Source organism: Nuphar pumila, chromosome 3 (assembly GCF_984573655.1).
Source record: "Nuphar pumila chromosome 3, dmNupPumi1.hap1.1, whole genome shotgun sequence".
Classification (NCBI taxonomy): domain Eukaryota; kingdom Viridiplantae; phylum Streptophyta; class Magnoliopsida; order Nymphaeales; family Nymphaeaceae; genus Nuphar; species Nuphar pumila.
In genome coordinates, this window is record NC_143251.1 from 2,550,995 (window position 1) to 2,564,203 (window position 13,209).

Genomic DNA, 13,209 nt, shown 5'->3' on the forward strand with positions numbered 1-13,209 from the left:
GCCACAATGTCCTAAACTTAAGGAGCTGAGAGAAAAAAGAACTGCAATTGCTGGATCGGAGCTTAAAGATCAGGATGCACCAGTTTCCCTGGCCCAACTAATGGAGATTCTTCAGCCTCTCATCAAAAGTGTCACTTCCTCATCTGAAGCTTCAACCGACGCAGCAGCCTCATCTTTTTCTGATCTAGGTAAAATTTCTTGGCTCCTTGACTCTGGTGCATCTTTTCATATGACCCCGAATAATCAAAGTCTATCCAAATATGTTAAAAATAAAACAAGTGTGTCAAAGGTCTTTATTGCTGATGGGACTTCTCTTGAAATAGAAGGAATAGGAAATTTTGAAAAAAAATATAAAACAAAAAAAAATTTTATTCCAGAAATTAGACATGTTCCCAAATTAAATTTAAATCTTTTATCTGTATCTGAAATTTCTGATTATTGGTGTAATATTTCTTTTTTTTCTCATGGTTGTTGGGTACAGGATCGTCAGTCAGGTAAGCTGATTGGGGAAGGCCATAGAGAAGGAGGATTCTATTACATGGATTTTTTGGAAATGTCGAAGAAAGCTTTTTGTTATAATATTCAAAAAATAGTTAGAACTGTGGCATAAGAGACTTGGTCACCCACATATAGCCAAAATCCAACATTTTCCAAATCTAGGAAAATTTTGTAACTCTGAATCATTTGATTGTAAAGATTGTATTCTCGGCAAAATGAAAAGATTACCATTTCAGAACAGAACCTTTTTCTCTTCAAGACCACTTGAATTAATACACTCAAATGTTTGGGGTCCTGCACCAGTAATTTCTAAAGGAGGATTTGTTTACTATGTTATTTTTGTCGATGATTTCTCCTGACATACGTGAATGTACTTTCTCAAACATAAGTCTAAAGTATTTTCATACTTTCAAACTTTTCATAATATGGTTAAAAACAAGTTTCAAAATGATATTACTTTTTTTCGCACAGATCCAGGGGGAGAGTTTTTATCCACAGATTTTCAAAATTATCTTAAATTGCATGGCATCAGACATCAAAGATCTTGTCCTTATACACCTCAACAAAATGGACTGGCAGAACGAAAACATCGCCATATTATAGAAACCACTAGGACTTTATTAATAGCAAATCAAGTCCCGAAAGACTTTTGGGCAGAAGTTGCCTTAACTGTCACCTATCTCATTAATAGGATGTCATCTTCTTCGTTATAAAATATCACTCCCATTAAAAAACTTATGAACATTTCTCCAGACTACTCTAGACTAAGAATATTTGGGTGCAAATGTTTCATATTTACTGACAAAAATGATAAACTTTCCCCTCGTGCGATTCTCTGTGCCTTTTTAGGATATGTTGAAAACAAGAAAGGTTATAGATGTTTTGACTTCAAAAAAAATAAACTATATGTGTCTAGAAATGTTTCCTTTCTTGAAAAAGAGAGCTTCTTTGATTTTAGAAAATTAAAAGACGTCATTGAGTACTCCTTTTTGCTAGATCTAACATCAACATCTGATGAATATGACCTTGACTGTAACTTTGATGATGATCAAAGAATTATTGATCTTAATGTTGAAAATGAAGAAGTTCATAGAGATACTAGTATTCAATATTCCAGGCGACAAGATTCTAATCCTCCATGTGCACTTGAAAAATATTCTAACATTTCAACTAGACAATCATCCCGAGTCTCGAGGCCTCCAGGAAAGTTTGTATCATACGAGTCTTTTTCACCCACATATAGGGCAGTTATTGCATTAATTCACTCATATGAAGAACCATCCACATATTTTCAAGCAAAAAATGATATCAAATGGATAGAAGCCATGAAAGTTGAATTAGATGCACTTGAAAAGGCTTCTACATGGAATATTCAAGATCTTTCTCTAGGAAAGAAAACTATAGGATGTTGATGGGTTTATAAAATTAAAACCAAGAGTGATGGTACTCTTGAAAGATATAAAGCCCGTTTAGTAGCAAAAGGTTATGCCCAAGAATATGGGATTGATTATGAAGAAACCTTTGCTTTGGTGGCTCATATGACTATTGTTGGAACCTTAATTGCCTTAGCTTCTATCAAAAAATTATATATTTTTCAAATGGATGTCAAAAATGCTTTTTTAAATGCAAAACTAGTTAAAGAAGTATACATGGAACCCCCTCCTGGTCTAAGTATTCCTAAGGGTAAAATCCTTCGCTTAGAAAAAGCTCTTTATAGACTTAAACAAACACCAAAAGCTTGGTATGATAGGTTTAGTCGTGTTATGATTGATATTGGTTTTCAATTCTGTTTAACTGACACTACTTTGTTTATTAAGAATTCTGATGCAGGGATCATTGTGCTTCTTCTCTATGTGGATGATATGATCATCACCGGAAGCAATAAACACAGAGTTGAAACAATCAAAACACTTCTTAAATCTCATTTTGAAATGACTGATTTGGGCTTGTTGAGATATTTTTTAGGCATTGAAGTTGCTTATTCTCCTAGAGGATATTTATTATCTCAGACTAAATTTGCTTTTGGGTATTACTGATGATAAGAAAGTTGACACTCCAGAAATTGTTAATGTTAAAATGAAGATTGATGATGGAGAACTTCTTGCAGACCCTACTCCTTACAGACAGCTTGTCGGGGCACTTTTCTATCTGTCCATTACCAGACCAGATATAGCACATGTTGTTCACACAGCAAGTCAATTTCAACATGCTCCTACTTCTGTTAATATGGGAGCAGTCGTGCGTATTATCAGATACATCAAGTCCTCTCTTTCACGAGAACTTTTTTTATCTTCCTCCTCTTCTCTTGACTTAATTGCATATATTGATGTTGATTGGGGAGGTGATCCCAATAACAGACACTCAACCACTGGTTTTTGTGTCTTTTTAGGAGAATCATTGATCTCGTGGAGGTGTAAAAAACAACAGAAGGTATCTCTCTCATCCACCGAAGCTGAATACAGAGCCATGGCAACCACGACCATAGAAGTAGTTTGGCTCTGACGACTGCTTGCTGACATGGGAGCTGAAGCAACAAAGGCTTCACAAATGTGTTGTGACAACAAAAGTGCGATCTACATTGCCAGTAACAGAACATTCCACGAACGCACCAAACACATCGAAATGGATTGTCACTACGTTAGAGAGGAATATTTACACGGGATAATTGATTTGTCATATGTCACTTCAAAATATCAGTTAGCAGACTTCTTTACAAAGCCTCTCGTTGCTCCCCGATTTCACTTTCTCTTAGACAAACTTTCGCTCATTGTACCATAAGTTTGAGGGAGAGTGTTAAAATGTAAAACTATATATATATAATATTATTATATATATATATAAATACATTTTTCATTTCTTTCTTTTCTGTAATTTTTCTCCTTTATTTTTATTTTTTGTCTTTATGTCATCTAGTTCAGTTTGAACTAGAATGACTGTTGCTAGTCAAGTCCTGTCCAGACTTGACTAGCAATAGAGTTGTGTGTCCAACAGCTCTATTGAGTCATCTTTCAGCTGTGTATATAAAGGTGTGCAGCCCCTCTTGTATTTCATTCCAATGCTTTTTAAGCAATTGGTTTTTCATATCAATAAAGAATACATTTTTATTTTTATTTTATTTCCAGTTATACCCTTTTTAAGGGTTATGCTTTAGTGTCATTCTTGACACTTGCCCTTGTGAATCTAAGCTCGTGTTTCGAAGATCCCCATTTCATTTCACCCTCCATTATTGGATCTAAATATAGCTATATTGTGTTGAAATTGATTTTGAATAAGAACATGGAATTCTTTAAAAATATTGAAGACATCGGATTTATTTTTAATAATGTATACCCATGTATATCTAGAAAATACATCAATAAAGGTAACATAGCAGGAATATCCTCCTTTGGACTTAGACATAACGGGTGTTGGCCCCCATACATCGGAATGCACAAGTTCAAAAGATCTTTTTGACACAAAATTACTATGCGAATACACAAGCGAATGAATCTTTCCAAGAATACAATCATTGCATGTAAATGTATTTGTATTACAAAATTTTTCCAAAAAAGGAAATAGATACAACTTGGACATACTAGGATGTCCAAGCCTCTTATGCCAAGTCTCAATATCTTTAGATTGAACATGATTACAAAATGATTTAGACGGCAAAGACAAAAAATCTATATAGTAAAGATCCCCTCTTTTATGGTCTTGCCCAATCCGCTTCCCGGACCGAAGATCCTACACATAGCAATGGGTTGGTGAAAAAGAGACATTACATTCAAAATCAGTAATTTGAGAAACAAAAAAAAGATTTAAATTAAGTTTTAGAATAATTCGGATTTTGGGAACAAAAAATTCTTTGTTTTGGTCATATAAGTTTTCTCAAGGTTTCCAATGCCTTCAACATCCAAGGATGTTCCATCAGCGGTTGAAACAAATGATTTAAATTTGTTTAGACTTGTTTTTTATAAAAGCGATGCATTTGGAGTCATATGAAAGGAGGCACCCGAGTCAAGGATCCAAGAAGTCATACCTGGAAAAGAGGAAATGGCGGCACCGGAAGTGGAAGGCAAAGAAGATGATGTAGAGGAGTCCATCTTTATGAATTGTTGAAGAGTTTCGGTAAGATGCACAATGGACTCCTTTATGTCTCAATCTTTTTTTGAATCTTCACTTGTATTTGGAGGAATTTCACCAACGGAAGCAACCTTCTTTTTGAATTTAGGGTAATCTGGGCGAATATGACCCGATTCATTACAATTATGACAAATAATCTTTCTTTCTCCACCACCATTATTCTTCCAAAAATGGGGTGGTTTATACGATCTAACATTATTGTCGGGTCTAGATACGGCATGAACTTCATCAACATCTCTTTTCAAGGCCAAACGAGTTTCTTCTTAACATAAGTTGGCCAAAATATCACTTAGAGGAGTAGAAGCCCTATGAAGTAGGGATCCTCTAAGTTGCTCAAATTCGGGACGAAGCCCATGAATAAATTGAAAGAATCTTTCTTTCTCCATTTGCTCTTGCCTCATGGCAATAGCACTACCTTCCCATTGAGGTTCAAGAAGAATAAGTTCATCCCACAAAGAAGATAGAGCACTATAATAGACCCTAATACTCATGTCACCTTGCTTGGTTTCTCTTATCTTTTCTTGTAAAAAGAAATGCCTAGCAAGGTCTCTTTGCGTGTACATTCCTTTCATAAAGAACCAAACTTCATTGGCCTTCTTAAACTTTGCAAGATTTGCGCAAATCTTTAAATCCACATTATTCATGAACCATGCTAGAATTTTAGCATGTTCACTTTCCCAATCCTCCATTTTTGAAGAGAAGTAAAAAATAGTCTTCTCTTTTTCTTCTTCATTCAAAGCTTTTTCCTCTTTGCCTTCAAACTTAGTTAATTTCAATTGAGGTTCCGGAATGGTCTCATACACGTACCCCCAAAGTTTTTTACCTTTGAAGTTATTTTCCATAACGGCCGCCCACATTCGGTAATTGGTCCCATTCAATTTGAATGAGAGATCGATTTTTGCATCCTTGTCGGCCATTTATAAAAAAATGGTTTAAAGGCAAGAGAGAGGATAGATATTACTTGTCAAGTGAGATTCCGATGAAGCTTTCTTAACCTTGCTCTGATACCATGTAATAAAGTGCCAAATGAGTGAAGCGAAATCTCCAAGAGCAAAACACGCAGATACACAAGTAGCCACTAATGGGCAAAAATACAACAAACCACAAAAGTGGTAAAAACACACAAAATAAAGTAAAAATATATATTCCACTCAAGAGGGCTTCAAAGAAGCTTACATACAATGAGGGAGAACCCCTTTATTTATAGGCACAAGAAGAGGACCCTTGGAAGGGCTCCTAAGGGTCGTTGAAGCCCTTCCAACGGTCACAAATGTGACCGTTGGAGGCTCCAACGTCCCTAAGGGGGGCTTTTCCAAGGTAAAAGGAAAAAGAAAAGAAAAAGAAAAGAAGAAAAGAAAAGGGAAAAAAGAAAGGAGAAAAATATACATGGCGTGAAATGGTAAAAAGACTATTTTACTCTTAGCGGGTATTACAAAGGAAATATATAAATAAATATATATATATATATATATTTATACATGTAGATAGACACATAGACATATATATATGTAATATATATGTGTATGTGTCGTGATCTATATATATATATATATATATATATATATATATATATATACAATCATATTTTAACATTAATTTCTTCATGCACTCGGGATAATCCTTTGCATGATTATAGGTGGAAAGTTCAAAGTATGAATACATTTTTGCTAAAACAAGCTCTATAGTAAGGCCCGAAAGATTCATATGGCACAAATCTATCTAAAACTCTAAGTGGTCTCTCTGAGTGCCTAATTCTTATGTTTTATTGTTCTTCTATGGTTGTATATTTTTCAAAAGCACTTAGTTGTTCATTATCTTGTTTTCTTTGATATTGAATGACAATTGGATGATCGTGGGGGCTCAGTACTTTGAGATTCATTGTAAGTTATCTCGTTAATGTCTTCATTTAGTAGGGATATTTTTAAAAACTTGTATTCATTTTCATCTTGGGATGAGACAGTGTCAAAACCATTTTATTGTTCTAGAAATGTGACATTCTTAGAAATATAAAGTTTGTTATTTTTAGTATCATAATGCCTAAATCCTTTTTGGCTTTCTCTGTGTCCTAAGAATACTCATGGAATTGCTTTAAGAGATAATTTATCATTCTTATGGGTGAGAACAAAGCATCTACACCCAAAGACCCTTAGTCTAGGATAATCAGGAGAGACATTATAATTTTTTTCATATGGTGAAATATTTTGAATTTTTGAAGAAGGTAACCTATTTATAAGATATACGAAGGTGAGAGCCGCTTCAGCCCAAAAATGTTTGGGAACACTATTAGATATGAGAAGAGTTCTAGTGGCCTCCATTATCTACCGATATTTTTTTTCGGCCAAACCATTTTGCTCTGGCGTATTAGCACATTACCTTTGATGAAGTATTTCATTTTCTCTTAGATATTGTTGAAAGTCATTAAACATGTATTCACCCCCTTAGTCGGAACGAAAAGTAGATATATTGAATTTGCTCATTACAAAAGATTCTCATATGAGGAATATTGGATCATTTATACATATTAGAGTGTCCTAGTCTTTGATGCCACAAAAACTTTATCCATTTTTTTAACATTAAGGCAAAAAGTCTTGACAGGAATTTTCAAATGATCCATATAGTATAAGTGTCCCTCTCTATGCCCTTCCCCAATCTGCCTCCCAGACTGAAAATCTTATATTAAGCATTGGTTAGAAGTGAAGGAGACTTTACATCCATGATCAGTGATTTGAGAAACAAAAAGTAAATTTAAATTTAGTTTTGGAACAAATCTTAGCTGAGGAATACTAAAACTAGAACATTTTTCAAAATTTTCAATTCCATTAATATCAAGAGAGGTTCCATAGGCAGTGCAAACATTTCTTTTACTAGTAGAACCTATGTCACATGGGTGTGGGTGTGGGTGCGGCACTTTCAAAAAACTTAGGTGCGGGGGTACGACAAAAATATAAATATATATAGTTCAAAAGTTGGACATAGGTTCTAAATATAAGTTCTACTCTATACTCAGGTTGACCGCACTGGGTGCCGCACCCGCATGCGCACCCACGTCGCGTCGGGTGCGGCACCCAGTTGGCCAAGTCCCTGTGACATAAAGTAGAACTTCTACAGTTGAAAAATATAGATTTATCATATGTCATATGAAATGATGCACACGAGTCTAAAAGCCGAAAAGTCATACCTGAAGGAGAAGAGAAGGAGACGGAGACATTGGTCGCAGATTGTCCTTTGAGTAAAGGTTGCAAAGTCTCAACGAGTTGAAAAAGAGACATGTTCGAAATTGATTTACTTTAAGAATCTTGGTCAAATTATGAAGTACCAACCGAAACAACCTTCTTTTTATCTTTGTTCTTAAATTCTGGACAAAAAGGTTTAATATGTTCTAGTTTCCTACAATTATGGCAAAAAATACCGCATCTTTTCCTTCCATCTCCTTTTCCTTCATACACACGATTCTTCCCATAGTTATTGTTCTTATAAAATTGTGGAGGTTTGTATGTATGAGTGTTGACACCCAGTTTTGAAACAACTAACACATTGTCCTTAGCTTCTTTTGCTTCATTTTGAGACCTTAATCTAGTCTCTTCCATGCAAACTTGAGTTAAAATATCTTGAATAAGAGGAAACTCATCTTGTCTTTTATGTATGATGTTGCTTCTCATTTGTTCAAACTTGGGTCGCAACCCTCTCATAAATTGAAAGAATTGCTTATTGTTTATTTGCTTCTTTCCAGTTTGAGCATCATTGAGAGTTTCCCAAATGAGCTCTAACTTAGCCATTTGATCCCACAACTTCTTTAAAGAGACAAAGTACTCTCTAATACTCCTGTTACCTTGTTTACAATTGGGTATCTTGTCTTAAAGCTCCCATCAAAATGCAATGTCGCATTAAGTATATGTTTGTTTAATGAAGAGTCATGCTTCATTGGCTCTTTCAAACTCCAAAATATTTTCACATGTATCTTTGTTCACACTTCCCATAAATAAGGAAAGTACCTTAGCATGGCAATTTTCTATTCCTTCAAAGCTTTCTTATAACCTATAAGAGCTTTTTCCTTTTCTTTTCCTTTAAGAACCTCCTCTTTAATGGTTTCAGCATTTTCTTTAATGGATTTTGTGAGAGTGAGTTGTGGTTCTATTGTGAAACCATCAACATACTCCTACAATCCTTTACCAATAAGGCTCATAAATTGTAGTTCTTTTCATCAAATTTTATTGGGACTACCATCACCACTTCATTTTCAGCCATAGAACCAAAGAATACAAAGCAAGAGAGAAGAAAGAGAAAAAAAATAAATACTTGAGCAAAATTTCAACTCTTTTTGAAGCACCAATGTCTCTATGCATTCATAAGAATAACAATCTTCAAGAAGGTTCATGGGCACATTTTCCGAAGCAATGTCTGGTCTTCACACCACCTCAAAATACGCTTGAGAAAGAGTTGAATAACACTAAGAAGTCGATAGGCTTTGATACCATGTCAAGAACTGAAGAATATGCCTTGGTATGCCACTTATGGGCAAGAGAACACTTAGAGAATATGACCTCTTATGATGAAAACACAAGAATAAGCCACTAAGGGCTGAGAACACACATGAAAATAATGGATATTATTGGAGAATAATCCCTTTGAGAATACATGCTTAGGGAGAGAAGTCTCACCCCTTTATATACAAGACGAAGGCTCTAGAGAGCCGTTGGGACCTACCCAATGGCTAGAAATCTAGCCGTTAGATAGGGTCCCAACGACTCTATCCTAATTCCCAAAAAGCCTATATGGCTGGGAATATTTACATTATTTGAAAGAAAAAGAATAAAAATTAAATAAAGTAAATAATACATTATTTCCATATTTACATGTAAAAAGACTAAAATACCCCTAACTAACATATGTACAGAAAAACATGTGTAAGCATATATGTTTACGTTAACACTACCAAGAAAACAGAAGTAATAATGGTGATGGCTACCAACCAATATTCAGTAAGAAGAACTGGTCACTGATTCAGTCAATGAAAACAGATGAGCAATAGAGCAAATAATTGCCAAATTATACTTCTACCATCTAAACATGCACAACCTTAGAAAGTCTAGGCAAAAAGGAAAATGTAATGTAGAGTGTCTTGTATCCATCTCTAAAACTCAATCAACATAAAGGATATCAACTGGATAAATCAAGATCTTGTTTCACAATTTAGCAACAAGAGGCCATCTATCAATACTTTCTCTGTGATGCAGAGATATTTCTACAAAATTGTTGTATCGTCATAGATTTTGTTTTTTTTGTTTTTCCAAGCATCAACAAAATTATTGTTGACTTACTCATACCTTATTCTCAATCACCTTTTCTGGCAGATCATGTCAAGTTTTAGCATAGCTATGTGAGTCAAATATAGAAGAATTAAAACATTTATGCAATTACAATTACATGTCCATTCTTATGTTGGTCACCTAAAATACATTTATTTCAAACATACTATGGAATGAAGATATAGAATAGATAGCCAAAATAATGCATTCAAAGGTTTTGCCATTATGCTGGCTACGGAAGGTTACAACTAGGCGGGCCCAGCATTTGAATAACTTTTTACAGAAGTTTTGGCAATGGGCCCACTAAAAAAATCAACAAAGTGTGAACCAACATGGTAGCAAAGGAATATGCAAATTGACAATGAGAAAAGGGAGCCAAATTCAGATAATTCAAGAATGACTTTCATAATCGAATGATCATTTTGCAAACATGCAACCTTTTGTGATTCTAAAAAATCCAGCTTGGCAGCTGAAGCCCTTTGTTTACCAGGCAAAAGTATATGTTTCCAAATAATTCTAAATATTATGAGAAAGCAAAGATAGTGAGCCAAACAAAGGAAGCAGACAAAAAAACATCAGGTTACCAAGTGGCTACAGAAGAGTACATTTTTAAATAACTGGATCAAATAACAATCGAGAAAGACCAGGCTTAATTCAGCCATGAAGTACTTGAGGATGTCTAGCCTTTTCAGGGAGTAGCCCCATTTCTGACAAGCAGCATAAAGTGAATTTTATTTACATATTCAAACCATCAACAATTTCTTTCCTTGAAGAACCATGGTCCTTGATTCAATTCAGGCAAGAGCAGGTCATAAAGAGACCGATTGTCACAAGCCTGATGAAATTACAATAGTAGGAAGATGACAGTCAGGAAATTGTTAAAGCATAGCCCTTTTATCATCATAAGATATTCAGTTTGCTAATTCTTCTTGTGCAAGTTGTCAACTGGCTGAAAAGACTAATGTTTCTCTACCACGAGTCTCCTAATTGTTATCTTAGCGTTGCATCTTGGTACATCATCAGTTGACACACATTACCTTTTCTCCCTAATAAAATTTCTTTCCCTGACTCCCGGGAAAAAACCCAGATAATGTCAGAAACATCACAGCTACTTCCAGCACAAACAAAAGGAGCTCCACCGGACGCTACAAAAAAATCAAAACAACTCTGGACCGCTCACGACCAAATGAAAAAAAACTCCATAGTGACATGCATGTAAACTGTCAATTCTGACCTAAATCAATTGCAACAACCAAGATTTATGACATAAGAATCGGTGATTCATCACCTTAAGAAAGTAAATCTTCGAATAACTTAAAGAACATCAGAAGTAAAAAACATGAAGAAAAGGAAGCCACATGCCAACCATCACCATCCAGTGGGAAAAAAGATCGCTCACATATTTATAGGCATTGGTGATCCGAATTAAGAGATAACCCAAACAGATAGGAATTAATTCGAAATAAGCAGGGCAATTCAATGATGAATCGAACCCCAATCTATCCACAAACAAAATCATACCACATCAAGACGGATTGCATCAGATATTAAGAGGATTGCGTCCATCCACAAAGACAGAAAACTTCGGTAGATTTAATTACGGTCTGTGCTCAAAAGAAACAAAAAATGGGTATTCCCGAATCGATGTGGATGGGGACGGAAAAAGAAAGACGAGAGAGAAATACCTGGATGGTCATGGCTTTCTTGTTCGATTCCAGTTGGCTTCCTGCATTAGACAAATCCACAGCCACCATAAGACTATATGCTATAAAACGAGAGAGAGAGAGAGAGAGAGTAACCTTTGGCGGCCTTCATCTTCTCCATGTGTTTCTCACGTGCTACCTTGGACTTCTGGCCGTTGCCTCCCCCCATGGCGACTGTTTCTTTTCGATTCCAAACCGAGAGAGAGAAAGAGACTGTTCCTCACTTCACGAACAATGGGAGAGCAGCCGAGAGGACACCAATCTCTCCCTCTCTCTCTCTCTCTCTCTCTCTCTCCTGTCCGGGAAAGTGCCCCTGGATAGAAGGGAAAATACGAGGGGCTACCGCACTTGGATTTGGGTTCAAATGTGGACCTGAATGGAAACTACAGATTTTCATTGATACATCCTAATTGCTGGTCTATAAAATTCACTCCACAACGCCTACTGGAAAAGCAGCTTTGTTCCTGGGTTTCGAAGTTGAGACGTCCTTTCATCTTAGAACAAAATTAGCCACCCTGCTAGCGTGGGCTGCTCAACTAAATACTTGAGCTCGTGTTTTAAGAATTGCAACCCCAGCATTTTACCATTGCATCAGACAATGGATCTCTATCCTCGCATTAATCAATGCCGTAACATGCTGGACAAAGGTCGGATCCAGTGATTAGGATCTGATCATAGACTGATTTATGCCTATATATACATTCCGAATCTACTAGAAAGTCCAAGAATAAATTACTTTTTTTTTCCTTTTTTAATTGTAAATTTGTATTTAAGAAAGGTGGATCCAGAAGGCTTTAGACCTACCAAAAGCCAACAAGACTATCGGTCTTAGAGCTACCAATCGGGTCAGGATCCAACCCGTTGTGGGTTTCGAACTTGCCCCAAGGTCGAATCTGGGGGAGTAAGGGGGGACCTGTGGGCTGTCTCAGGTGATCTCTATCTTCGGTTACAAGAAGTTGTGGGCTGTCTCACGGGACGTCACAAGTTCATGTAGGTCTATCAGGAGTCTTTTTTGTGCTTGATTTTGGACATTCAAGGCCCTGTTTGGAAACTAGGATAGGAAGTGCCATTTGAGGAAGTGGGAACTGCCAAATCCTGGATTTGGCAGTAGCTATGGATTCTATTCTTTAGTGTAGATACAAAGGTGAGAGGAGCTCACTTCCCATCCCAAATGCATAAACACCCATCCCAGCTACCAGTTTCCAAATGCCATCACAAGGTAGTTTGACCAAGTTTTTTGCCAAATGCATTAACTCCTATCTCAACTCCTAGTTTCAAAACAGGGCCTTGAATCTACAACGGTACTTTAGTTCTTCATCTATAGTTTATTGAATTTGTGAGATGGTTGAATACAATGTAAACTACGGACCGAAACATACAGGGCAGGCTGGAATTTTCAAGTTTCGAACTATTTTTTTGAAGAACCATTCGGCACCAAGGATAAAGACTTATTTTCAAGATATATTATGACCTAAAAGACAAAGTTGCAATTGATTCAATGACATATATTATACGAGAATTTCCAATACATGGGAGGAATAGATGAGAGAGCTTTATCATGAATTTGATTAAGCTGTTTA

At 35.9% G+C, this 13,209-nt stretch overlaps 1 protein-coding gene across 1 annotated transcript in view; it reads right to left on the reverse strand.

The window, feature by feature from the left end:
• The window catches only part of LOC149841628 (uncharacterized protein At2g23090-like), a 36,544-nt gene extending 24,582 nt beyond the window's left edge, over nt 1-11,962 (reverse strand). The window contains exons 1-2 of the mRNA XM_089998603.1: nt 11,726-11,962; nt 11,612-11,652 (exon numbers count right to left, since the gene is read on the reverse strand). Coding sequence (XP_089854729.1) covers nt 11,612-11,652; nt 11,726-11,798 — 114 coding nt within the window. The 5' untranslated portion in view covers nt 11,799-11,962. The remainder of the gene's footprint in view (nt 1-11,611; nt 11,653-11,725) is intronic.
• Nucleotides 11,963-13,209: the final 1,247 nt, after the last annotated feature.